At 44.5% G+C, this 27,944-nt stretch overlaps 1 protein-coding gene across 1 annotated transcript in view; it reads left to right on the forward strand.

The window, feature by feature from the left end:
* CDH18 (cadherin 18) overlaps positions 1–27,944 on the forward strand; it is a 396,260-nt gene that overhangs the window by 231,061 nt on the left and 137,255 nt on the right. Inside the window, exon 5 of the mRNA XM_066579192.1 lies at positions 130–311. Within this exon, the coding sequence (XP_066435289.1) occupies positions 130–311 (182 nt within the window). The remainder of the gene's footprint in view (positions 1–129; positions 312–27,944) is intronic.

Below are 27,944 nucleotides of genomic sequence, written 5' to 3' on the forward strand. Positions count from 1 at the left end.
TACTTGGTCCTTTCATATTTAAGCATGGTGCCTTTTTATAAATTAGCATGCACACATTAGCTAAGATAAGTGTTCTAGCCTTCGGATGAATGTATAATGATCATTATTCTTCTGCAAATATTTCCACAGAACATTACCAACTATATGTTCCAGAATCTGCCCAAGTTGGTTCGGCTGTTGGGAAAATCAAGGCAAATGATGCAGATATTGGACTGAATGCCGACATCAGGTACTCCATCATCAATGGAGATGGGGTTTTTGCCATATCCACTGATAGAGAAACAAGGGAGGGAATCCTTTCACTTAAGAAGGTAAGCTATTCACCTTATAATGCATTAAGGTTCATAGCCTTAGTTGACTTAAATCAATGCTGTTCAATCAGTTCTTTTCTGATTTGTCATTTACTGCACTCGCATGTATCACCATAAAAAATAATGATGGGAACATTTTGTACAAAAAGATAAGTTGTCTCTTTACGAAATGAAATACTGAACCTTGTAAGACAACATACTCTCATCACTTGTGCTATGGATTCGTTCCTCCTAATATAATAGTTTGCTCAATGGCTCTATACGCATGAAATTCCCTAATTTATTATTAATGTATAAGTTTAGTATCTCTAATAATGTAATGCACTTTTTTACTTCCTGTGAATAGTCTATCGTGGAACTCCGTCTTCCTTAATCCACCCACATAGACTTTTTCCTCTGAATTACCATCACAGAAAGGTCTTATCTTATGTCACTGTGATACAATCAGATGCTATCATTATGGAAGAGCCATTCTCCTTTGGGCATTGTAAGATATTAAAGCATCAGTCTATTATGTAATATAATAATAACTGCATAATCTAAGGTGAACAAAAGGCAGTCTTATGTTTTCTAGAATGCAAGTAGTTAAAGAGAAAAAATACTTAACAGAACTCTACTTGAAAGGTTAGCGGAATGTGGAGGAAATAGTATTGTGCTGTATGAGCTGGTTATATGATTTTTGGTCGTAGTGTTCATTAAACAGAATGTAAAAAGCAAATACCTGAAGGGCCATGCATGTAAGTTTTATGACATAGGTTTTCTGTTTTGGACAATCTTTGCTAAATAGTTCTTTAATAGAGATGAGCGAGGACCAAAATGCTCGGGTGCTCGTTACTCGAGTCGAACTTTCAGTGATGCTCGAGAGTTCGTTTCGAGTAACGAACCCCATTGAAGTCAATGGGCGACCTGAGCATTTTTGTATATCGCCGATGCTCGCTAAGGTTTTCATTTGTGAAAATCTGGGAAATTCAAGAAAGTGATGGGAACGACACAGAAACGGATAGGGCAGGCGAGGGGCTACATGTTGGGCTGCATCTCAAGTTCCCAGGTCCCACTATTAAGCCACAATAGTGGCAAGAGTGAGACCCCCCCCCCCCCCCCCCCCGCACTGTCAGCATAAAGATCGTTCTCCTCTGCCACAGCTGTTACAGCTGTGGCAGAGAAGAACGATGTTAGCCCATTTAATTCAATGGAGCCGGCAATACAGCTGGCTCCATTGAAAGCAATGGGCTGCCGGCGATCGCGGGATGAACTGTCGGGAAGGGCTTAAATATATAAGCCCTTCCCTGCAATTCATCCAGAAATGTGTAAAAATAAAAAATATATATATATACTCACCTGGTCCCGGCAGACGGAGTTCAGAGCGGCCAGCGGCAGTTCTCCTGAACTGCTCTGAACACCTGTGAGTAGTATTCAGCAGCCGGGGATTTAAAATCCCCGCCTGCTGAATGAGCAGCCTCTAATTGGTCACAGCCTGACCAATCAGAGGCAGATTCCACTCACACACCCATTCATGAATTTATGAGTGACTGCTGCCTCTCATCTGATTGGTCCAGCTGAGCCAATCAGAGGCAGCAGTCACACACCCATTCATAAATTCATGAATGGGTGTGTGAGTGGAATCTGCCTCTGATTGGTCAGGCTGTGACCAATTAGAGGCAGCTCATTCAGCAGGCGGGGATTTTAAATCTCCGGCTGCTGAATACTACTCACAGCTGTTCAGAGCAGTTCAGGAGGACTGCCGCTGGCCGCGCTGAACTCCGTCTGCCGGGACCAGGTGAGTATATATATATATTTTTTTTTTTTTACACATTTCTGGATGAATTGCAGGGAAGGGCTTATATATTTAACCCCTTCCCGACAATTTATCCCACGATCGCCGGCAGCCCATTGCTTTTAATGGAGCCGGCTGTATTGCCGGCTCCATTGAATTCAATGGGCTAACATCGTTCTGCCAGGACAAGGTGAGTATATATATATTTTTTTTACACATTTCTGGATGAATTGCAGGGAAGGGCTTATATATTTAAGCCCTTCACGACAATTCATCCCGCGCTGGCCGGCAGGCCATTGCTTTCAATGGAGCCAGCTGTATTGCCGGCTCCATTGAATTCAATGGTCAGTGCTCGTCTAATCGAGACGAGTACCGCGTGGTGCTCGTCTCAAGTAACGAGCATCTCGAGCACCCTAATACTCGAACGAGCATCAAGCTCGGACGAGTATGCTCGCTCATCTCTATTCTTTAACAATAAGTAGATTAAAAAGTGCTCCTCTGTTGAGACCCTCGGCAAAGTTGCCAAATTTAGTGAGTCGACTGTGTAATGCAAAACAGGACGCGTCCCTATTATGCTCCCTCTAGCCAAGAGCGAGAAGATCCCCTTGTCATGAATCAGAATTTTTAAATCTAATATACAAATTAAGTTTTCCCTGAAGGGTTGTTCAAGTTGTAAGTTCTCAGTTTCACCCCTTTCTCATGCAGTAACATAACAAATAGTGATATACTCACCTCTCCCCACTGGCGCTGGGTCCCAAGCTGGGGCTTGGTCCTCTATTCTGTTGTTTGTTTACAGGCTGCGGCTCACCCAGTTTACAGGATGTCACAGGTATTGAGCCACCAATCTTCTTCCTTCATGCTTTTTGTCCACTGAAGGAAAAGGAGAAAAAGGAGAAGGTAAAGTAAAAGAAGATATCCTGCATCACCTTCTTATTTTTCCATCTCCTTCTTCTTATATTTCTTCTCCTACTACTCCTTATGCTTCTTCTCCTTCACTTTCTTCTTTTTTTCTCCTTCTCCACTGAAGGAGGAAATGGGAGAAGGAAGAACAATAAGTCATTTGCACTGTTGACTGTGCTGGCATTTTAGGTTCAACTCTGTCCAAGGGCTACATCTAGATGAGTTTTTGAATGTGCTCTTTGTTTTTATTCTTGTAGTTGCTATTTTCATCCGGAGTGGAATAAACATCTGTTTTGGCTCAGCTATTAGCAGTTCCGTAGTTATAGGTTCAAGTCTGACCAAAGGCAACATCTGCATGGAGTTTTTCAAAGTCCATATGGATATCATACTTAATGAGACTTGAACCTAGGAACCCAGCACTTAAAGGCAATAGTGCTAGCAACTGAGCTGCATTCAGGGATCACACACACATACACGCACGCACGTCTGCTGTTTAGCTGAAAGGCTGGCTGGGATGAGTCAGACAGTGAGTTTTGTTCTTATAGTATTTAAACCACCCCTCCTTGCAGAAGGTGCCAGTTATACTTTCTGTATAATGGTGAGGTCTGGTGTTCAGTTACTCTGTCTTCTATGCTGGTTTTGTTTGGTAGTGTGTCATTCTGAACCTTTTAGTTCCACATCTGTCTATTACTACTTTCCTTGTGTTTTATTCTCTGTGTTTGTTTTAGTGCCCTGTTTCCTTGCTCCCCTCAGACCCTGCCTCATACAAGCAGTGGGGTTGTTCTTTTCAGGATGGGTGCTCTGCATCAAGGTGGGTCCAGTTAGGGAGATTAGGAGTGCTCTGTCCCCTTTACTGTCTGCATCTAGCTACTACTAGCTACTCATATACACACATTCTAGTCTATGCCTGGTTCTCAGCTCCCTATTTTAGCCTTGTTTTTGATTGGAAGACCTGGACAGATGTGATAAGTCTACAAAAGGTTAAGGGCAGAGATCATAAAGACCAAAGAATATGGCATGGAGAAAGGGAACATTTTTTTCTACTAAACTGTAGGCTTAAAAATATGTATACACATACAGCAGCTTTGTTTTTCAATTCATCTGTATGTATCAACGTGGAAAGAAATGTACAGTTTCATAAAGGTATATTCATCTTGATGAGTCCATCACTGTGGTCATAATAGCATAGTTACTGCAAGTAAATCCAACATATCCATATGCATGAGGAGGAACCCACTGGAGGCAAAGAAATCCAACAACAAGAGACACATCAGCTGACGCTCTGCTAAACTCTAATTATTGGAAACACAGATAAAACATGTTCCATATGGAAGAGTGGCTTTGCATATATAATAATAAATCAAAAAAGACGGGTGTTATTATGCCACTATCACTTATGCATTTCCATCATATTCTATCAGAGCTTTACTGTGATATGGTTTTTATGAACAACGCTGCCACTTAATCCTGTAGCTAACTCCTGCCCATATCTCTGTAGGTTGGGTATTACTTTAGTGTATCATATTTTAGTAATTGTGCACTACCCTACTTCCCAAAAAATAAGCCCTAGCATGATTTTTCAGGATTTTTGAGTATGCTCGATATATAAGCCCTACTCCAAAAATAAGCCCTGGTTATAATTAATTTAAAAAAAAAGTCGATTTAAATAGTGTCCATGCAGCTATATGTGTACAAAAGGTCAAGTCTTTTGGATCAAAAATAATATAAGACCTTCTCTTATTTTGGGGAAAATGGGCTATATATAGTATACAGTTCAAATATTTAAATCCAGAAACTTTAAACAGATACAATGAGCTTCTATAACTTAAGTACATTGGGTGTTTTGCATAGAAACTGTTCCGATGAAGAGCGTTGATGTTACCCACAGCAAGGACTCAGATTTCTGCTTTAATTTTCACAATTTTTAGATTTAGTTCCATGAACATTTCTGACACTTTTTATACTCGGTAACATTTTTTTTAACTCAAATTCCAATATGAGTTGCACAAACACATTGCCTGCATGGGTAATATAGCAGCGATGAAGAATTGGTTTTCTATTTCCTAAAGTACTTAGATGCCTGTGTATTACAAATCAGAGTGAAGAGTGGGTGGTTTACGTTAGCTGTGGAGCTGTGAGCATGAATGCAAGTGGAAAGCTTTGAACAGACATGTCTGTTTACAAATATGCCGTATATAATGTGTACAAATATGGGTTTAAATAATATGTAAACACATAAAAAATTCTGCTTATGTACTTGATATTTTATTAGTTTTCTAGCTCACATTTCATGTAATATTTTGACAGCTATCAGATTTAGGGCTCAGGGCTCAGTCACAAAGGGGGCGCATCGACACCCGTACACCGGCGCCGATGCGCCCGTGTGACTGACAGTTAGAAGACGGCCGTACCTGAAGATGGACATCTCTCTCCAGCGCTGATGAAAGAACACAGGACTGGCAATGAAGCCGGTCACATGTTCCTCCTCCCGGCGCTGCAGAGAGACGTCCGTCTTCAGGTACGGCCATCTGCTGGCTGCAGTAACACGGGCGCTGATGCGCCTGTGTTACACGTCCGATGAGCCCTCAGTCACACCGGGTCCACTCCTTCAGCTTCTGTATTGTGATGTCATCCATGGAACAATCCCAGTTTCAGGAAATGAGGGAGTTAATGGCATATGCACAGATCAGTACTCTGAATCTGCCCACGAAAGGACCAAATGCTCTGTGCATGCACGGGTCCACATTCTCATGGAGCATGTGCAAAATTGTAATTGTAATCCACAGGACAATTGTAATCTTGCACACATCTCGTGAGACCGTGGACTGGCGCATGCACACAGCATTTGGCCCTTTTGTGGGCAGATTCAGAGCATTGATTTGTGCATGTACCACCAGCTCACTCATTTCCTGAAGGATAGGATAGTTCCGTGGATCTGTAATGGTACAGAAGCACAGGGGGCAGTGGTTATCCATCCAAGTGTGTTAGCTCGCTGAGTTGAGCAAAGGAACTAAGTTAAAGTTGACTTATTATCCTGTTAATAAGACTTGGATTAAATGTCTTTAGGTGTGAGGAGCAATTCATGACTGTCTTGGATCATATCATTGTTTGTATATAAAATATCCTAATACTGTCCGTATTAAAGTGTAGTAGTCAGAGTAGAATCATAGAATGGTAGAGTTGGAAAGGATCTCCATGGTCATCTGGTCCAGCCCCCTGCTCAGTGCAGGATTCACTAAATCATCCCAGACAGATATCTGTCCAGCCTTTGTGTGAACACTTCCATTGAAGGAGAACTCACCACCTCCCGCGGTATTACTACCTGTGATAGAATTCATACATTTAATGTCAGTTGAAATCCTCCCTAAAGAACCTGTGCTATATACAGGGGAAATGCATTGGATGATTAGGATTTATATCATTATTGTGTACTAAATGTAAGATGTGTGTAACCTTTCGGATTATACTTCTTGCCTTGCAAAAGGATTATATCTAGTCAGAAATGTAATTTTTTAGCTCTTTGCATTGTCATTGTGATATTTTGGGTACCATATTAGATTCTGATATTTGTATTTCAGGATTAATATTGTCCAAAATTTGGATTAAAGACTGCATAATAAAACCATTTATATTTTTAATTTGCATTATAGCAGTAAGTTATGCTTTCTTTCCCTTTTCCCTATTAGTGTAGGAGGTTTTAGGCATAGATTCGGGATCAGAGTCGCCCTTATCAGTGTGATCACTCTGATTAGGTAGTGCAAAACATTAGGGTCATTTTTAGAGCCTTGTTGATATTCCTCTGTTATTTAACTCCATAATTAACAGTTATGTTTTAAGGTTTCATATGGCAAAGGCTCTCTTTGTTGCCTAGCACATATAATTGATAATAAAATGCAAGTAATGACCTAACCAATTAAAATATCACATTATTTAACCCACGTGAAGAATGACATAAAAAGATAATGGCAGGATTGTTGTTTTTTGTTTTTACTGCCTTCCTGAAAAACTAAATAAAAGTAGTAAAAAATGTATGCACCATAAAATGTGATTGTCAGCTCATCCCATAGTAAACAAGCTTTCACACTGCTTTGTTGATGGAAACATAGCTTTATATCAAACAATATGGCAGCACAAAACACATTTTTAATGTTTTTATTGTGCGGTAGTGGTAAATCTTAAAAATCTATATCTATAATACTTGGTATCACCATAAATCACATGGACCAAGGAGTAAAGGTAATACATTATTTATGCTGCATGCTGAATGGCACAAAATTTACAACACAAAAAAAATGCAATGGCTGTTTCTTTACATTCTCCCTCAGGAAGAATTAATAAGTTATATCTACTCTAAAATGATGCTATTGTGAAATACCACTCAGCATGTAAAAAAACCCTCATACAGCCATTTCTGCATAAAAAATGATGGCTGTTGGAATATGGTGATTAAAAAAATGGATTGGTCATTAGTTGTTAAAGATGTGCAATAGCTGAAACACTAAACTGTCCCTACTGACAATGCTTAGCTACCATGCCTAAATATGTCAAATCCAACCCAAAATGCAAAAGATCAGGATCACTAGTCAAACAATACTGACAATAGAAAAATTAAAGTACGGATGTAGCAAGTTTAACCAACACTAATAACGTGTTTCATAAGTTATTTATAAGTTATCATAACACAACAAAGGCCAATGAAAAGGCAAGAAATAGTTCAGTGCCCCACTTTATTTAACATGTCAAGTTAAACTTTGATACATCTGTACCTTCCAAAGGCATACTACCCCATTACATTTTCCCCAAGATAACTTTAAATGTTCATCAAAGGACAATGATGTTGCTCATTATTTTAAGAGTTTTTTTTTTAATTAACTACAAAATCCATTGCCGAATTGTAATTTGAAATCTAAGTCTAATTTGCAAAGTTTTTCATTGCATCATATTTAACTCTAAAGAACTACCATCAAACATAGTCTATTATATATTAACAATCAGTTCACTACCGCCTTGTTATTCTTGTCAACCCAGGAATATTTGTATGCATTATCATTTGAAAGTATGCACCATCATCAGAAAGGAAGAGAGTTGATACTATGAAAAGTTTGTATTTACTCTTAAACCCGTTAGTTACCACCCATACATGTTTTCACAACCTGGGTGTATGGGTGTGTTTTTTACGACCATGTAGACTAAAGATTCGGGGTTGGGGAGTGTGACAGCTCCCACAATATGTGGTCCCTGGTCACGTGATTGCAGTTTTCTAATGCAGAGATAAAATTACTTACCTAAGGCCCCGGGATTTGGTCCCCAATATGATCTTTCTCCATGGACTGTTCACCGGCTTCTGTGCATGCGCCTGTTGGCAAAATGGCAGACACATGTACAGAAGCCAAGGATTGCCCAGGAAAATTAAAATCTCCCTGCTCCCAGCTACCGAAGGTAGTTGAGAGCCTGGAGCTTTTGATGGATTGGAAACGCTCACTTTCTTGCAGTTCCAGGAGCAGCTTGTTGAACACCTTCTGTTGGAGACCACTGCACCACAGCAAGCTTCCGAGTATGAGGAGGTGCAAAGGTTCACAAAGTGCCACTTTTTACACCCCATCCCTGCCTGAGGTCAAGAAATACCTCCAAAAAAGTGTCAGGTTTGCAACATGCATTTAAGCAGGAGGGAACCCTGGTTTTATTGCCCCATGTGCCCATCGCAACCAGGCCTCCATAATTACTCCTGTTTTGAGACATTCCACACAGTTTTACATTATTACTTTTATCTAAGATTTAAGGAATGCGAAAGGGAAGGGGAGAATTTTTTTTAGGGAGTCAATTTTTTTTCTGCACAAGTGTGCAATGGGGCCTGGAGTTTATTCACTTGTGCCCTGAAAGCCAAAGGGTATTCCATCAATCACAGGCCTAGCTATGAGTCCAGTGAGAAAATTGGAGCTACAATGGGTATGTTTCTGAAAACAGAACAAACAGGGCTATCCATTTTGGGGTGCAAATTTTTATTCACATGTGTGCTGTACAAACAAAAAGATTTTTAAAATTACACAAGTGCCAAGAAAATAAAAATCATATTTTTTTTCTTCTATTTTTCTTAGATTTATTCCAAAATTTTGGGGTACACCCCTAGATGAAGTTGTTAAGGGATCTAGTTTTCAAAATTGGGTCATTTGTTGGGGTTCTCCATAATTTTGCCCACTCAAGGGCTCTACAGGTGTTCAATGGGGCCTGAAGCACCTTCAAGCAAAATTTCTGTTGTTTTGCCCCCCGTTGTGCATAGGGACATAAGATTAGGGCCAAAATGGGTCTGGTTCTTAAGACATGACAAACAGGGGTAACTATTACAGGGTGCAAATCCTCATTTTCATTTTGACTATAGAAAAAAACGGCATATTTGCAAAAATATGAAATTTTATTTTTTCTCCTCTAAATTGCATTAACTCCTGAAAAAAACTGTGCAGTCAAAATACTCCTGACCCCCTCAGTGAATACATTAAGAGTAGATTTTTTGTAAATGGCATCATTTGTGGGGGTATCTATCCTTTACACCTATGAGCCTTTGCAAACTTGGCTTGGTTTTGGAAAACAAAATCATCCTCAAACGTTTAATAACTAATGTTAGATTTGTACGTCTCCTAAATGTTTAATAAAAAAACTAAAGTTTTTCACATGTGCTTACAGAATAAACAGATGGAAATATATCTCACCAAAACTCTGTACAGTATGTATGCACATATTTGACATGTTGCAGTTGATAATCTGAAAAGGGTGGCGCTGTGTTTGGAAGAAAGCAGCCACGTTTTTTTAACCTTTGACAGCCCTTTAATTTTTTCTCTTAAATCCAAAAATTATACTCAAATAGATTTATTTTTAAAAGTTTACTACTACGTATATAATAACCAGTAAGGGCTTAGTCAGACGGGCGTTTTTTGCCGCGATTTGCGCATGCGCATGCGTCCGGCGGTTTTTTAAAACCATTGCTTCGCAATGGTATCGGACACATGAGCGCTTTTTATGCGCTCGTCCGAAAAATTATAGAACAAAAAATCGCAGATCGCACCTATCTGCGATCTGCGATTCCTGTTCGCTTCTGTATATGCGCTCAATGGGGCCGGCGGCAGCAGCGCCGACCCCATTGAGAACATATAGAAGACAAATCATTCTTCTCTGCCACAGCTGTAACAGCTGTGGCAGAGAAGAACGATGTTTGCCCATTGAATTCAATGGAGCGGCAATACAGCCGCTCCATTGAAAGCAATGGGCTGCCGGCGTGCGCGGGGTTAATTGTCGGGAAGGGGTTAAATATATAAACCCTTCCCTGCAATTCATGCTAAAATGTGTTAAAATAAAAAAAAATTCTATACTCACCTTTCCGCTGCAGCCGGAGTCCAGCCGCGGCCGCTGTCAGTTCTCCTGAACTGCTTCTCGGCACTATTCAGCCGGCGGGGCTTTAAAATCCCCGCCTGCTGAATGATCTGCTCTGATTGGTCACAGCCTGACCAATCAGAGGCCGGTTTCACTCACACACCCATTCATGAATTCATGAATGGGTGAGTGACTGCTGCCTCTCAGCGCTGAGCCAATCAGGGGCAGGTCTGACTCACATCCATTCATGAATTCATGAATGGGTGTGAGTGAGGCATGCCTCTGATTGGCTCAGCGCTGAGCCAATCAGGGGGCAGGTCTGACTCACACCCCCTTCACACCCACTGCAGGACGGCTGCCCGGAGCTGCAGGCAGAAGGTGAGAATGCAATTTTTTTTTATTTTAACACATTTTAGGATGGATTGCAGGTAAGGGCTTATATATTTAAGCCCTTACCGACAATTCATCCCGGGCTCGCCCGCAGCGCATTGCTTTCAATGGAGACGGCTGTACTGCCGTCTCCATTGAATGCAATGCGCTGGACAGCTCCGGCCCGTTTCTAATGAAACGCGGCTAGGAGCAGATTTTCGGGCGATTTGCGGGCGACTTGCGCGCACCGGTCACGCGATTTGCGGATGCGCATCCGTCATGCGATCCGCAAATCGCGGCAAAAAACGCCCGTCTGACTAAGGCCTAAATCTGCTATAAAAATAATGCAATGTTTTTGAGTTAAAGGAAAATTAGGTTTTTAGATGATGCTTTAGAGTATATTGGGCCATCCTCATTCAGATATAGTTGAGCCTTTAGACAAGTTACTTCCAAGCTGCCTTTTATTCAACTGAGAGTTCATTAGTAAATTAAAATCACCAGTAAGCAAAAAAGAGCAGTGTTTTTCATTTATATGGAGGCAATGTTGTATATTTCCAATCTTAGTGCTTCTATAAATTAAAGGGCTTTTTACCACCTTTTTTTCCCTGATATACTGATTTTTTCACACTAATTTAACCCTCTCTATACATCTCCTTTTTAAATACAGTATGCATTGTAATTTCTATCACACTGTATTTTATGACCACATCCAAGCTACAGTGGATAATTTGTGTATTAAGAATTGTATTATATGCCCATCTCTAAAATGCTTCAATATCTAGATTTCATTCATGTATATGTCATTTGCTACAGTTCCAGTGGTGATGCTGTTTTTTATTAGAGTCTTTGTTTATCGGGGGAATTACTAAACTCCAATCTCTAGACACGACTGTATATGCCTGGCTTCCCTAAAGAGCTAGCTAAACGAACATCTAACTGAAAGCTATCCAAACCAAGATGGCAGATCTCCAGGCCTTGGCAACCAGTCCACTTCGTTTTGATGAACTGAACACATTTCTTAGAATTTATGTCAATGGCTGCAAGGTGAATTCCGATGAGATGGCGCTCAGCATAATGATCATTGGGAAGAGGCTCGTAGCCTAATGCTGCAGTATTTAGGTAGCATAGTTAAGGTATCATGTGTAAGGCCTTAGTCAGACAGGCATTTTTAGCCGCGATTTGCGCATGCGCATGCGTCCGGTGTTTTTATAAAACCATTGCTTTGCAATGGTATCGGACACATGAGCGCTTTTTATGCGCTCGTCCGATAAATTATAGAACAAAAAATCGCAGATCGCACCTATCTGCGATCTGCGATTCCTGTTCTCTTCTCTATATGCGCTCAATGGGGCCGGCGGCAGCAGCGCCGACCCCATTGAGAACATATAGAAGACAAATCATTCTTCTCTGCCACAGCTGTAACAGCTGTGGCAGAGAAGAACGATGTTTGCCCATTGAATTCAATGGAGCGGCAATACAGCCGCTCCATTGAAAGCAATGGGCTGCCGGCGTGCGCGGGGGGAATTGTCAGGAAGGGGTTAAATATATAAGCCCTTCCCGGCAATTCATCCTAAAATGTGTTAAAATTAAAAAAAATTGTATACTCACCTTTCCGCTGCAGCCGGAGTCCAGCCGCGGCCGCTGTCAGTTCTCCTGAACTGCTTCTAGGCACTATTCAGCCGGCGGGGCTTTAAAATCCCCGCCTGCTGAATGATCTGCCTCTGATTGGTCACAGCCCTGACCAATCAGAGGCTGAAAACACTCACACACCCATTCATGAATGGGTGAGTGACTGCTGCCTCTCAGCGCTGAGCCAATCAGGGGCAGGTCTGACTCACATCCATTCATGAATTCATGAATGAGTGTGAGTGAGGCATGCCTCTGATTGGCTCAGCGCTGAGCCAATCAGGGGGCAGGTCTGACTCACACCCCGTTCACACCCACTGCAGGACGGCCGCGCGGAGCTCCGGCTGCCGGAGCAGAAGGTGAGTATACAATTTTTTTTTATTTTTACACATTTTAGGATGAATTGCAGGGAAGGGCTTATATATTTAAGCCCTTCCCGACAATTCATCCCGGGCTCGCCCGCAGCGCATTGCTTTCAATGGAGACGGCTGTATTGCCGTCTCCATTGAATGCAATGCGCTGGACAGCTCCGGCCCGTTTCTAATGAAACGCGGCTAGGAGCAGATTTTCGGGCGATTTGCGGGCGACTTGCGCGCACACGTTCACGCGATTTGCGGATGCGCATCCGTCATGCGATCCGCAAATCGCGCGAAAAAACGCCCGTCTGACTAAGGCCTAATAGTCATATACTGTGTGTTACCTTTTTAAATTTTCATTTCTGCTTCCTGTTTTGTTTCGTTAGAGCAGCAAGAAATAAACAGAGTAAACAGTACTATAATTGTTTGGATGGGTCAATAGAGTGAACTGCTGTATATGTAATATTACTCTAATTCATGGAAGTCATTAGTACAGACGTGCCTATTCTTTCATAACTAGTGGTATATGTTTAGTCATTGACATATCCTTTCACTGATTCCTGGTTGGCATTTTCAGTTACTGTGCTGGCTCTATTGTTTCATGCCTTGTCCTTTCCATTAATTATGTTTTCTTTGCCTTACTCCATGGGGGTCACTGTTGCAGTACCAATTTACTTATGCAGCATCCTGTGTTTGTTAGTCATTACTATTATTCACAGTATCCTCATTTTCTTAACTCTGATAATAAGCTATTTGTGCAGCATACACCAAATTATGTGAGACCAAGTAAACTTGTAGATATGATACCTTTTAATAACAAAAATACACAATGTTATAGCAAGCTTTCAAACCTATACAGGGTTCTTCCACAGCCTGCATAATTTGAAAGCTCGCTATAACACCAAATTATAATACTCAACAATAGAGTAAGAATTCTTTGGAATGATTTTGTCATGGCGCCATTAGACTTCTGCTTCGGACACAGGTCTGGGGTGACATGACAGCATTAGCCTCAAACCTGCTGGTGCTTGCATGGCTTCATTCAGCCCTGGACACTGGCAGAGTATCTCCCTTCTGCTGTTTTGCCAATCGTCTGGAGGGTGATTGACAGCCCAGCCAGTCAGGAACTTTCGTTTGGGTATTTAGTCGAGCTGTTCAGTACAGAGAATGCTGCTAATACTTTTGTTTAGGGATTCTAGTCAGGTTTCAGACACGTGGTTGCCCTTTTTTTGGTGGGGGGTGGGGAAGGTTATGGTGGTGCCCCAATTTGTTATAATTTTTAGTTAGGGCAAATCCAGGGAAAGAACTTAGGATCTGTTTTGCTTCACTACCATCTATATAGCTACACTTGTCTTGTGCTTAGTTCAAAAGGTAAAGCTACAATTAGGCAAACTGATCATCTGTAAGAAACTAGAATTACAAGTTGCCATTTGAAGCACAGAAAAAGGTCTTTATTTTGCAGTAAGTACTTACAGATACTTAATGCTTAGGGTACACTTTACTAATTAAACTATGGTTCCTCACTTTATTTTTGCATTTCCTGCCACACCTCTTATTTACTCCTCATTTGCTGACAAAACATCCCCAGTGCTGACATAGTAGGTGAAGCTGTCAGGAAGCAGCTGGCATCAATAATGACATCACTGCAAACAGGAAGACTCTGCTGCAGCCCATAAATGACTGTCATGGTCATCTGATGTTCAATCTAGCATCAGCCCACACCATACCATAGAATCTCTTATAGATACCTGACAAAGGTTCATACAGAACCAAAATGTCACATAATGGTGGAAAAAAGGAATATTTTAATTGACACCAATTGTGTCATATTCTTATGGTCATCCGATGTGTCTTCTGTTGATTGTCACTGTGGAAATCATGACAAGTGTGATGTAGGACTTCCCAGTCCTGGGAATCAGGCCCCAAATAGTAAGATAAGTATTAGAGATGAGCGAGCATACTCGCTAAGGGCAATTACTCGAGCGAGCATTGTCCTTAGCGAGTATCTCCCCGCTCAGAAGAAAAGGTTCGGCTGCCGGCGGCCGGCAGGGAGCGGCGGGGAAGAGCGGGGAGGAACGGAGGGGAGATCTCTCTCTCCCCCCTGCTACCCCCTTCTCACTGCCGCAACTCACCTCTCACCCGCGACCGGCAGCCGAACCTTTTCTTCCAAGCGGGCAGGTACTCGCTAAGGGCAATGCTCGATCGAGTAATTGCCCTTAGCGAATATGCTCGCTCATCTCTAATAAGTATGTTTCAAAAGTTTGTTTTGCCATTTTGAGCTAATATACACAGATTTTAATACTTTAAAATAAAGGAAGAGGATATTTAATATTTCTAGCAAATATTTACTGTATTAACATTTTTATTTTAGCATTCTAACATTTTATTATTTCAAAGCTATACATTTCCACCTTCTTTGTAAATTAATTTAATATATATGTACATATAGATGTAAACTTGCTTACTATATGTCTATTGAGTGTCTTCTTAACACACTTGATTGCTTCAATATAAAAGTCTTTATCTGACACAGGTACTTGGATTTTCTTTATTACACCTTAGAGCTTCAGCTAAGCCGGTGTATAAACCCAGAAATAGAAAATCCAAATGAATTAGTTTCCTCAAGCTATGCTATACTGTATGTGAATAATTGTACAGTAAATGAAACATGCCATATGTCCCTATTTCTAAATGCTAATTAGCTCTAATACTTGCAGCACAGAACTATTACAATCTGTACCGCGAGCCGAAGCTCAGCTTTGTTTCTGTTCTTCATTTTTGATCAGGTAAATTAGGCCGTGTAGAGTCTTTGCAATGATATTTTTAGGCATAATTGCAATAGTTCATAAATCGTAGATACAGACGGTATAAGATGGCAGTTTTGTTACTATACATCAACTATGTTTGTTCTGTTAACTGGTTATGTCCTGACAATGTCAGTTAGAGACATAGGAGTGATATAAATACATAGTAACATAGTATGTAAGGCCGAATGAAGACAATGTCCATCTAGACCAGCCTGTCTATCCTCCTGTTTTGTTGATCCAGAGGAAGGCAAAAAAAACCCCCAAGGGCAGAAGCCAATTAGCCCTTTTGGGGGAAAAATTCCTTCCGGACTCCCTAATGGCAATCAGACTGTTCACTGGATCAACCCCTAATAGTTCCTACCTGCCTGTATACCAGGATTGACACTTAACCCAATATTTATATCCTGTAATATCCTTCTTCTCCAGAAAGACATCAAGTCCCCTTTTAAACTCCTCTAAGGATTTTGCCATTACTACGTCCTCAGGCAGAGAGTTCCACAGTCTAACTGCTCTTACAGTAAAGAATCCCCTTCTATGTTGGTGATGAAACCTACTTTCCTCTAATCGTAGCGGATGTCCTCTTGTTACCGTCGTGGTCCTGACATAATACCAATACCAGTACCAATCTCGGACATAATACCAAATTCCAAAATAAAAGCATTTGAGGAACTAGTGGAGTACAATCTGGCCAAAGGGGACTTTTTAAAGTACCTACAAATTAAAAGTTTAGTAGCGAAATATGGAAACCTACCCATATTCTTACACAATCTATTACTGAATTCAACGCACTTCAATTGTAGTTTCAAATATCTCTATTATACAATCCTTGGGGAAAGAGAAGACAAGGAGTGTAAATATGAAATAATTCATATCCTCAACTGGGAAAGAGACTTAAAAAAGAAATTCACCACTGCCCAATGGTCAAAGGCATTTATTTGGGTCCATAAAAGGTCAGTCTGCACCAGTCTACTAGAAAATCACTACATGGTAGCCACACACTGGTTTTACTCGCAGAGCAGACTTGGCAGGATCTTTCCAGGCATGCTGGATCAGTGTTGGAGAGATTGTGGGAAGCCAGGGTCCTTATACCACATATTTGGGAGCTGTTAACAAATAATGCCCTTTTGGAAATAAATATTAGCATTAATATATAAATTCACAGGAAACTGTTTGCCATCTAACCCTCAGATTGCATTACTAATGCTGGAAGGGAAAAAGATTCCTAGCAGATAAAGATGAGTAGTGTTTAGAGATGAGCAAGCATACTCGCTAAAGGTAATTACTTGATCGAGCATTGCCCTTAGCGAGTACCTGCCCGCTCAGAAGAAAAGGTTCAGCTGCCGCTGGCGGGCGGGGAGCGGCAGGGGAGAGCGGGGAGGAATGCAGGGGAGATCTCTCTCTCCCCCCGCTCCCACCTGCTCACTGCCGCAACTTACCTCTCACCCGCGCCGGCAGCCGAACCTTTTCTTCCGAGCGGGCAGGTACTCGCTAAGGACAATGCTCGATCGAGTAATTGTCCTTAGCGAGTATGCTCGCTCATCTCTAGTAGTGTTCCATCTTTTACTAACAACGAAATTGGTCATAGCAAGGAATTGGAAGACCACATAGCCACCCTCCCTTCAAAATATTATAGACAGGATATCTGAAAACGAAACTTATAAAAAACGACAAGCTATTAGGAACATCAAAATACCCAATTCTGAGTCTTCTTGGTGACCATGGATAAACTACTACAATAGGATGACACAATAATAGGCAACTATGCATGTAGGGAAATAGTCACCTCTTAAGAGGATAAGGAAAAATTGTATTTAACTACCTGAACACTAGGAAGTGGAAATGTCATAACTCCCACCCCCCATTCCCTCCTCCCCCTTCCATCTTGTTAACAGCCTGTTCACCCACTTATAACATACAAGACGACTGCAATGACTCACATGTATAAGTTTACTGAAATTATGTATTACACTCACGTTGGTTGAGTACAAAAGAGAGGTAACATGTTATGATTTCAATAGAGATGAGCGAACGTACTCGTCCGAGCGTGATACTCGTTCGAGTATTAGCGTGTTCGAGATGCTCGTTACTCGTGACGAGTACCACGCAATGCTCAAGTTACTTTCACTTTCATCTCTGAGACGTTAGCGCGCTTTTCTGGCCAATAGAAAGACAGGGAAGGCATTACAACTTCCCCCTGCGACGTTCAAGCCCTATACCACCCCCCTGCAGTGAGTGGCTGGCGAGATCAGGTGTCACCCGAGTATATAAATCGACCCCTCCCACGGCTCGCCACAGATGCATTCTGACAGAGATCAGGGAAAGTGCTGCTGGTGCCGGAGCTGCTATAGGGAGAGCGTTAGGAGTATTTTAGGCTTCAAGAACCCCAACGGTCCTTCTTAGGGCCACATCTGACCGTGTGCAGTACTGTTGAGGCTGCTTTTAGCAGTGTTGCACAATTTTTTTTTTTGTATATTGGCCGTGCAGAGCATTGCGTCCGCAGTCTGCAGTCATTGTACAGAGTATAGGGCTAGTACTGGTGAGGCAGGGAAAGAGATATTCAGGCTATATAGGCAGTGGGCTTTTTCCAAAAAATTGGGGAAAAATACTATATTTGGGCTGCCTGTGACCGTCTTCAGTTTACTGCGTGTCTGCTGGGGGTAGTAGTCCTAATTAATACGCAGCTAAGCGTTACAGCAGGCTTGCGCAAAATTGTTTCCTGGATCTGCTGTCTCTGTTACATGATCGCCGTCATCCTGCCAGAGGGAAAGAGTATACATAATATTATACGTTGCCTACAGTATCTATCTGCTGGGGGTAGTAGTCCTAATTAATACGCAGCTAAGCGTTACAGCAGGCTTGCGCAAAATTGTTTCCTGGATCTGCTGTCTCTTTTACATGATCGCCGTCATCCTGCCATAGGGAAAGAGTATACATAATATTATACGTTGCCTACAGTATCTATCTGCTGGGGGTAGTAGTCCTAATTAATACTCAGCTAAGTGTTACAGCAGGCTTGCGCAAAATTGTTTCCTGGATCTGCTGTCTCTGTTACATGATCGCCGTCATCCCGCCAGAGGGAAACAGTATACATAATATTATACGCTGCCTACAGTATCTATCTGCTGGGGGTAGTAGTCGTAATTAATACGCAGCTAAGCGTTACAGCAGGCGTGCGCAAAATTGTTTCCTGGATCTGCTGTCTCTGTTACATGATCGCCGTCATCCCGCCAGAGGGAAAGAGTATACATAATATTATACATTGCCTACAGTATCTATCTGCTGGGGGTAGTAGTCGTAATTAATACGCAGCTAAGCGTTACAGCAGGCTTGCGCAAAATTGTTTCCTGGATCTGCTGTCTCTGTTACATCAGTGCTGTCATCCCGCCAGAGGGAAACAGTATACATAATATTATACGCTGCCTACAGAATCTGTCTGCTGTATCAGCTCAGCATTTAAAAAAAATAGAAGCAAAATACTTAAGGCCTACTACTGGCCTTTGGCCACTTGACTGCTTCTGCGCTGTGAATTCCACTAGCTCAGTCATACACACCTGCGTCTTACTACAGGCGTGCACAAAATTGTTTCCTGGCTCTGCTGTGCGTTCCGTAAGGGAAGTCAGCCTCCAACCACAGGCCAATAAGCGGCACATTTAATTACAGCGTTCTGTTTCTGCACTACTGGTAATACAGCATGCTGAGGGGTAGGGGTAGGCCTACAGGACGTGGACGCGGGCGAGGACGCGGAGGCCCAAGTCAGGGTGTGGGCACAGGCCGAGCTCCTGATCCAGGTGTATCGCAGCCGACTGCTGCGGGATTAGGAGAGAGGCACATTTCTGGCGTCCCCACATTCATCTCACAATTAATTGGTCCACGCGGTATACCTTTATTAGAAAATGAGCAGTGTGAGCAGGTCCTGTCGTGGATGGCAGAAAGTGCATCCAGCAATCTATCGACCACCCAGAGTTCTACGCCGTCCACTGCTACAATGAATCCTCTGGCTGCTGCTCCTCCTTCCTCCCAGCCTCCTCACTCCATTACAATGACACATTCTGAGGAGCAGGCAGACTCCCAGGAACTGTTCTCGGGCCCCTGCCCAGAATGGGCAGCAATGGTTCCGAATCCTCTCCCACTGGAGGAGTTTGTCGCGACCGATGCCCAACCTTTGGAAAGTTCCCGGGGCCCGGGGGATGAGGCTGGGGACTTCCGGCAACTGTCTCAAGAGCTTTCAGTGGGTGAGGAGGACGATGACGATGAGACACAGTTGTCTATCACTCAGGTAGTAGTAATTGGAGTAAGTACGTGGGAGGAGCGCACAGAGGATTCAGAGGAAGAGCAGCAGGACGATGAGGTGACTGACCCCACCTGGTTTGCTACGCCTACTGAGGACAGGTCTTCAGAGGGGGAGGCAAGTGCAGCAGCAGGGCAGGTTGGAAGAGGCAGTGGCAGGGTGTGGGCACAGGCCGAGCCAGTGCGGTGGCCAGGGGTAGAGGCAAGGCCAGACCGAATAATCCACCAACTGTTTCCCAAAGCGCCCCCTCGCGCCATGCCACCCTGCAGAGGCCGAGGTGCTCAAAGGTCTGGCAGTTTTTCACTGAGAGTGCAGACGACCGACGAAAAGTGGTGTGCAACCTTTGTCGCGCCAAGATCAGCCGGCGAGCCACCACCACCAGCCTCACCACCACCAGCATGCGCAGACATATGATGGCCAAGCACCCCACAAGGTGGGACGAAGGCTGTTCACCGCCTCCGGTTTGCACCGCTGCCTCTCCCCCTGTGCCCCAACCTGCCACTGAGATCCAACCCCCCTCTCAGGACACAGGCACTACCATCTCCTGGCCTGCACCCACACCCTCACCTCCGCCGTGCTCGGCCCCATCCACCAATGTCTCTCAGCGCACCGTCCAGCCGTCGCTAGCGCAAGTGTTGGAGCGCAAGCGCAAGTACGCCGCCACGCACCCGCACGCTCAAGCGTTAAACGTGCACATAGCCAAATTTATCAGCCTGGAGATGCTGCCGTATAGGGTTGTGGAAACGGAGGCTTTCAAAGGTATGATGGCGGCGGCGGCCCCGCGCTACTCAGTTCCCTGTCGCCACTACTTTTCCCGATGTGCCGTCCCAGCCCTGCACGACCACGTCTCCCGCAACATTGTACGCGCCCTCACCAACGCGGTTACTGCCAAGGTCCACTTAACAACGGACACGTGGACAAGCACAGGCGGGCAGGGCCACTGTATCTCCCTGACGGCACATTGGGTGAATTTAGTGGAGGCTGGGACAGAGTCGGAGCCTGGGACCGCTCACGTCCTACCCACCCCCAGAATTGCGGGCCCCAGCTCGGTGGTGGTATCTGCGGCGGTGTATGCTTCCTCCACTAAACCACCCTCCTCCTCCTCCTCCTCCTCCTCCTACGCAACCTCTGTCTCGCAATCAAGATGTGTCAGCAGCAGCATGTCGCCAGCAGTCGGTGTCGCGCGGCACGGCAGCACAGCGGTGGGAAAGCGTCAGCAGGCCGTGCTGAAACTAATCAGCTTAGGAGAGAAGAGGCATACGGCCCCCGAACTGCTGCAGGGTCTGACAGAGCAGACTGACCGCTGGCTTGCGCCGCTGAGCCTCCAACCGGGCATGGTCTTCTGTGACAACGGCCGTAACCTGGTGGCGGCTCTGCAGCTCGGCAGCCTCACGCACGTGCCATGCCTGGCCCACGTCTTTAATTTGGTGGTTCAGCGCTTTTTGAAAAGCTACCCACACTTGTCAGACCTGCTTGGAAAGGTGCGCCGGCTCTGCGCACATTTCCGCAAGTCCCACACGGACGCTGCCACCCTGCGCACCCTGCAACATCGGTTTCATCTGCCAGTGCACCGACTGCTGTGCGATGTGCCCACACGGTGGAACTCTACGCGCCACATGTTCGCCAGGCTCTATGAGCAGCGTAGAGCTATAGTGGAATACCAACTCCAACATGGGCGGCGCAGTGGGAGTCAGCCTCCTCAATTCTTTACAGAAGAGTGGGCCTGGTTGGCAGACATCTGCCAGGTCCTTGGAAACTTTGAGGAGTCTACCCAGATGGTGAGCGGCGATGCTGCAATCATTAGCGTCACCATTCCTCTGCTATGCCTCTTGAGAAGTTCCCTGCAAAGCATAAAGGCAGATGCTTTGCGCTCGGAAACAGAGGCGGGGGAAGACAGTATGTCGCTGGATAGTCAGAGCACCCTCCTGTCTATATCTCAGCGCGTTGAGGAGGAGGAGGAGGAGCATGAGGAGGATGAGGAGGAGGGGGAAGAGACAGCTTGGCCCACTGCTGAGGGTACACATGCTGCTTGCCTGTCATCCTTTCAGCGTGTATGGCCGGAGGAGGAGGAGGAGGATCCTGAAAGTGATCTTCCTAGTGAGGACAGCCATGTGTTGCGTACAGGTACCCTGGCACACATGGCTGACTTCATGTTAGGATGCCTTCCTCGTGACCCTCGCGTTACACGCATTCTGGCCACTACAGATTACTGGGTGTACACACTGCTCGACCCACGGTATAAGGAGAGCCTTTCCACTCTCATACCCGAAGAGGAAAGGGGTTAGAAAGTGATGGTATACGACAGGACCTGGCGGACAAACTGATGGTAAAATTCCCATCCGACAGCGCTAGTGGCCGAAGGCGCAGTTCCGAGGGCCAGGTAGCAGGGGAGGCGCAGAGATCAGGCAGCATGTACAGCACAGGCAGGGGAACACTTTCTAAGGCCTTTGACAGCTTTCTGGCTCCCCAGCAAGACTGTGTCATCGCTCCCCAGTCAAGGCTGAGTCGGTGGGAGCACTGTAAAAGGATGGTGAGGGAGTACGTAGCCGATCGCCTGACCGTCCTCCGTGACGCCTCTGCCCCATACAACTACTGGGTGTCGAAGCTGGACAAATGGCCTGAACTCGCGCTGTATGCCCTGGAGGTGCTTGCTTGTCCTGCGGCTAGCGTCTTGTCAGAGAGGGTGTTTAGTGCGGCTGGGGGAATCATCACAGATAAGCGTACCCACCTGACAACCGACAGTGCCGACAGGCTTACACTCAGCAAGATGAACAAAGCCTGGATTTCCCCAGACTTCTCTTCTCCACCAGCGGACAGCAGCGATACCTAAACAATACGTAGGCTGCACCCGCGGATGGAAGCATTGTTCTCTATCACCATCAAAAATGTGGACCTTTTAGCTTCAGCAATCTGTGTATAATATTCATCCTCCTCCTCCTGAAACCTGACGTAATCACGCCGAATGGGCAATTTTTCTTAGGCCCACAAGGCTCAGTCATATAATTTTTGTAAACAATTTTTATACGTTTCAATGCTCATTAAAGCGTTGAAACTTGCACCTGAACCAATTTTTATTTTAACTGGGCTGCCTCCAGGCCTAGTTACCAATTAAGCCACATTAACCAAAGCGATTAATGGGTTTCACCTGCCCTCTTGGTTGGGCATGGGCAATTTTTCTGACGTACATTAGTACTGTTGGTACACCAATTTTTTGGGGCCCTCGCCTACAGTGTAATCCAATTAATTTTTTGCCCACCTGCATTAAAGCTGACGTTACATCAGCTGTGCTGGGCACTGCAATGGGATATATTTATGTACCGCCGGTGGCTTCCTGGCACCCACCCATGCTGTCGGTCCACACGGAGTTGTAACTGCATGTGTCCACTTCTAAGGAACCCCAGTCTGACTGGGGCATGCAGTGTGGCCCGAAGCCCACCTGCATTAAGCACGACATTACCTCAGCTGTGATGGGCAATGCAATGGGATATATTTATGTACCGCCGGTGGGTTCCAGGGAGCCATCCATGCTGTGGGTGCACACGGAATTCCCATTGCGGAGTTGTACCTGCCTGTGACTATTTATAAAAAACCGCGGTCTGACTGGGGCATGCAGACACCTTGACAGAATGAATAGTGTGTGGCACATAGGTTCCCCATTGCTATGCCCACGTGTGCAGCTCCAGATGGAGGTGGCACAGGATTGGATTTCTCATTGCTTCTGCACAGCATTGTGGGCTATCGCCCCGCCCCTTTTAAAGAGGGTCGCTGCCTAGCCGTGCCAACCCTCTGCAGTGTGTGCCTGCGGTTCCTCCTCATGGCAGACGCACTTATAAATAGACATGAGTGTGGCGTGGCATGAGGGCAGCTTAAGGCTGCGCAGGGACAGTTTGGTGAGCGCTGTGGACACTGGGTCGTGCGGGGGGGGGGGGGGGGGTTGGTCAGCATGTAACCCAGGAGAAGTAGCAGTGGAGTGTCATGCAGGCAGTGATTGTGCTTTGTTGGAGGTAGTGTGGTGCTTAGCTAAGGTATGCATTGCTAATGAGGGCTTTAAAGTAAAAGTTGTTGGGAGGGGGGGGGGCCCACTCTTGCCACTATTGTGGCTTAAAAGTGGGACCTGGGAACTTGAGATGCAGCCCAACATGTAGCCCCTCGCCTGCCCTATCCGTTGCTGTGTCGTTCCCATCACTTTCTTGAATTGCCCCGATTTTCACAAATGAAAACCTTAGCGAGCATCGGCGAAATACAAAAATGCTCGGGTCGCCCATTGACTTCAATGGGGTTCGTTACTCGAAACGAACCCTCAAGCATCGCGGGAAGTTCGTCCCGAGTAACGAGCACCCGAGCATTTTGGTGCTCGCTCATCTCTAATTATTAACCTAATGTGCAGTGATCAAGTTGGTGCATGCTACATCTATTGTGCATGCTACAGTAGAGGAGATAATAATATGTGCCTATGGTCCGTGAGTAGCAGGATAATGCTTAAGCACTGCATTCTAGGCTATAGGGACAAGTACTTAAAATAAAGATAGGTAGGTTTGGATACAAATAATATGTAAATAAATACTGAAAGATATCCTGCCATTTTGTTTATACAGTCCTCTTGCAGTACTGGTTCCTTCAACTCCGATCCATGCTGATACACAAAGTGATGATAAGATATTGATTGGTTCTTCGCTCACATGACCGCTACATCTTAATGACAGAGCATTTTTTTTATTTTATTTTTTCTTCAAAATATTACAGAAAATACTCACTTTTTTCTTATTTTTACAGTGATGTAACTGCCATTTTTGTGAGACGAGTTACAAGAGTTAACCCATTAGTGACCACCTATGCACTTTCTTATGGTGGCCACTAACAGGTCTCCTTCCATTGCAATCACCTTTTTATGTTACTTTATTGGAAGCCTTGAATGGATGTCTCATATGAGGTAGAATTAGAGCTCAGCTCTAATGACAGCCAGACTTCTACTCTGACATCAGGGATCAGAGTTAGCTTAGCTCCTGGTCATTTAAACATTTAGGTGCTACAGTCATGAGATTTTTGTATTCAAGATATAAAAAAAGGAAGAAGGGGGGGTCCCTCTGTCACCCATCGTTTCCCCGTAGCACAAATGCAGGGTATCATTGGGTTGCTATAGACACTAAGCCACCAGAAGGCTTTGTCATAATGGATAAAAAATATATACATACTCACCTGCTCCCGGCAGCCGGAGCTCCGCGCAGCCGGCCTGCAGTGGGTGTGAAGGGGGTGTGAGTCAGACCTGCCCCCTGATTGGCTCAGGCTGCCGGGAGCAGGTGAGTATGTATATATTTTTTATTTTAACACTTTTCTGGATGAATTGCAGGGAAGGGCTTATATATTTAAGCCCTTCCCGACAATTCATCCCACACTCGCCCGCAGCGCATTGCTTTCAATGGAGTCGGCTGTATTGCCGGCTCCATTGAATGCAATGCGCTGGACAGCTCCAGCCCGTTTCTAATGAAACGCGGCCAGGAGCAGATTTTCGGGCGATTTTCGGGCATCGGTCACGCGATTTGCGGATGCGCATCCGTCATGCGATCCGCAAATCGCGCGAAAAAACGCCCGTCTGACTAAGGCCTTATACTGTATGGTGAGCACTATCAAGCAAAAACTAAAAAAAATAACAGTTGCAGTTTGTTAATCTTGAATCCAAAAATGTTATAGATAGTGATAAAAATATCATATGTTTCAAAAAATGGTATCAGCTCAACCCACAAAAAACAAGACTTCAAAGATCTCTGTTGATGGAAAAATAAAAATATTATAGCTTTTTGAAAGCAACAAGCCAAAAGGATTAAAAAAAAAAACTTTTTGTGTGCAAAAGATGCAATATATCAATATGAATAATACATTTTCTGTACTTCACAATCATGCTACTGTTTCTTAGGAACTACAACTCGTCCCATCAGGACAAGCTCTCATACGGTTATGTCCATGGAAAAATAATAAAGGGATGGCTTTTGGAATCCAGTAATGAAGGACAGAGAATATTGGTTGGTCATTAGAGCCTAAAATGGGCCAGTCATTAAGGGCTTATTATCCAGCACTTTCTTGCTCTTTATTTGAAATCTCTTAAATAGAGATGAGCGAGCACCAAAATGCTCGGGTGCTCGTTACTCGGCACAAAATTTTCGCGATGCTCGAGGGTTCGTTTCGAGTAACGAACCCCATTGAAGTCAATCGGCGACCCGAGCATTTTTGTATTTCGCCGATGCTCGCTAAGGTTTCCTTGTGTGAAAATCTGGGCAATTCAAGAAAGTGATGGGAACGACACAGCAACGGATAGGGCAGGCGAGGGGCTACATGTTGGGCTGCATCTCAAGTTCACAGGTCCCACTATTAAGCCACAATAGCGGCAAGAGTGCCCCCCCTCCCCCCCGCACTGTCAGCGTAAAGATCGTTCTCCTCTGGCACAGCTGTAACAGCTGTAGCAGAGAAGAACGATGTTAGCCCATTGAATTCAATGGAGCCGGCAATACAGCAGGTTCCACTGAATGCAATGGGCTGCCGGCGATCGCAGGATGAATTATTGGGAAGGGGTTAAATATATAACCCCTTCCCTGCAATTCATCCAGAAATGTGATACACTAAAAATATATACCGGCGTATAAGGCGACGGGGCGTATAAGACGACCCCCAACTGTCACCTTATACGCCGGCAATACAGTGGAGCAAAGAATAAAAAGCATTACTTACTTCTTCAGACGATCTGCACCGCTCCTGCAGACTGTCACTCCTTCCTGGTCCACGGCAGACTAAAGCTTTCTCTATGAAAGGCTTGAAATCCCCGCCTCCAGAAACACAGCCAATCACAGCAATTCAATGACATCACTGTCATTGGCTGTGATTGGCTGAAGGCACGTGTGTTTCTGGAGGCGTGGATTTAAAGCCTTTCGTAGAGAAAGCAATGCTCTGCCGGGAACCAGGAGGGAGCGACAGCCTGCAGGAGCACCGCAGAACACCAGGAAGGAGTGACAGTCTACAGGAGCGGCGCAGATCGTCTGAAGAAGTGAGTAATGCTTTTTATTCTTTGCTCCACTGTATTGCCGGCGTATAAGGTGACAGTTGGGGGGTCGTCTTATACGCCCCGTCGCCTTATACGCTGGTATATATTTTTAGTGTATCACATTTCTGGATGAATTGCAGGGAAGGGCTTATATATTTAACCCCTTCCCGACCATTCATCCTGCGATCGCCGGCAGACCATTGCTTTCAGTGGAACCTGCTGTATTGCTGGTTCCATTGAATTCAATGGGCAAACATCGTTCTCCTCTGTCACAGCTGTTACAGCTGTGGCAGAAAAGAAGGATTTGTCTTCTATATGTTCTCAATGGGGTCGGCGCTGCTGCCGCCGGCCCCACTGATCGCATATAGAGACGATTTATGGCCTTTAGAAGGACCGTTGGGGTTATTGAAGCCTACAATACACCTAACACTCTCCCTATAGCAGCTCCAACACGATAGCACTTTCCCTGAACTAATGTCAGAATACATCCGTAGCGAGCCGCGGGAAGGGCAGATTTCAATACTTGGGTGACACCTTATCTCCCCAGCCACTCACAGCAGGGGGGTGGTATAGGGCTTAAACGTTGCAGGGGGAAGTTGTAATGCCTTCCCTGTCTTTCAATTGGCCAGAAAAGCGCGCTAACATCTCACAGAGGAAAGTGAAAGTAACCCGAACACCGCGTGGTGCTCGTTAAAAGTAACGAGCATCCCGAACACCCTAATATTCGCACGAATATCAAGCTCGGACGAGTACGTTCACTCATCTCTACTCTTAAACCATGCTGCTTCAAGTCCATGATTGTAAATGCTGACTTCTTTAGACTATTTTCGCCCTTTGTCAGAGCCTATGTCACAATTCCATGCAAATGGACCAATCAAAACATTACATAAATAAATAGCACAAATATTTAGTACAAATTGCCTAAAACAAAGAAAAGCTCACACGGATCCAGCGGGCACCAAATAAGTGTTTGGTGTGTTTAATGTGCCATTGGGTTGTTCCTCGTCTTACACTATTTCCTTAGCCTTTGACAGCTGACTGTTGGAGTATCCAAATAGCGTTTTCCATTAGTATCGCGTACCATGAAAATCCTTTTAAGAAATGCCGCATCTGTAAATGCT

The sequence above is a fragment of the Eleutherodactylus coqui genome, chromosome 9, assembly GCF_035609145.1.
Source record: "Eleutherodactylus coqui strain aEleCoq1 chromosome 9, aEleCoq1.hap1, whole genome shotgun sequence".
NCBI lineage: Eukaryota > Metazoa > Chordata > Amphibia > Anura > Eleutherodactylidae > Eleutherodactylus > Eleutherodactylus coqui.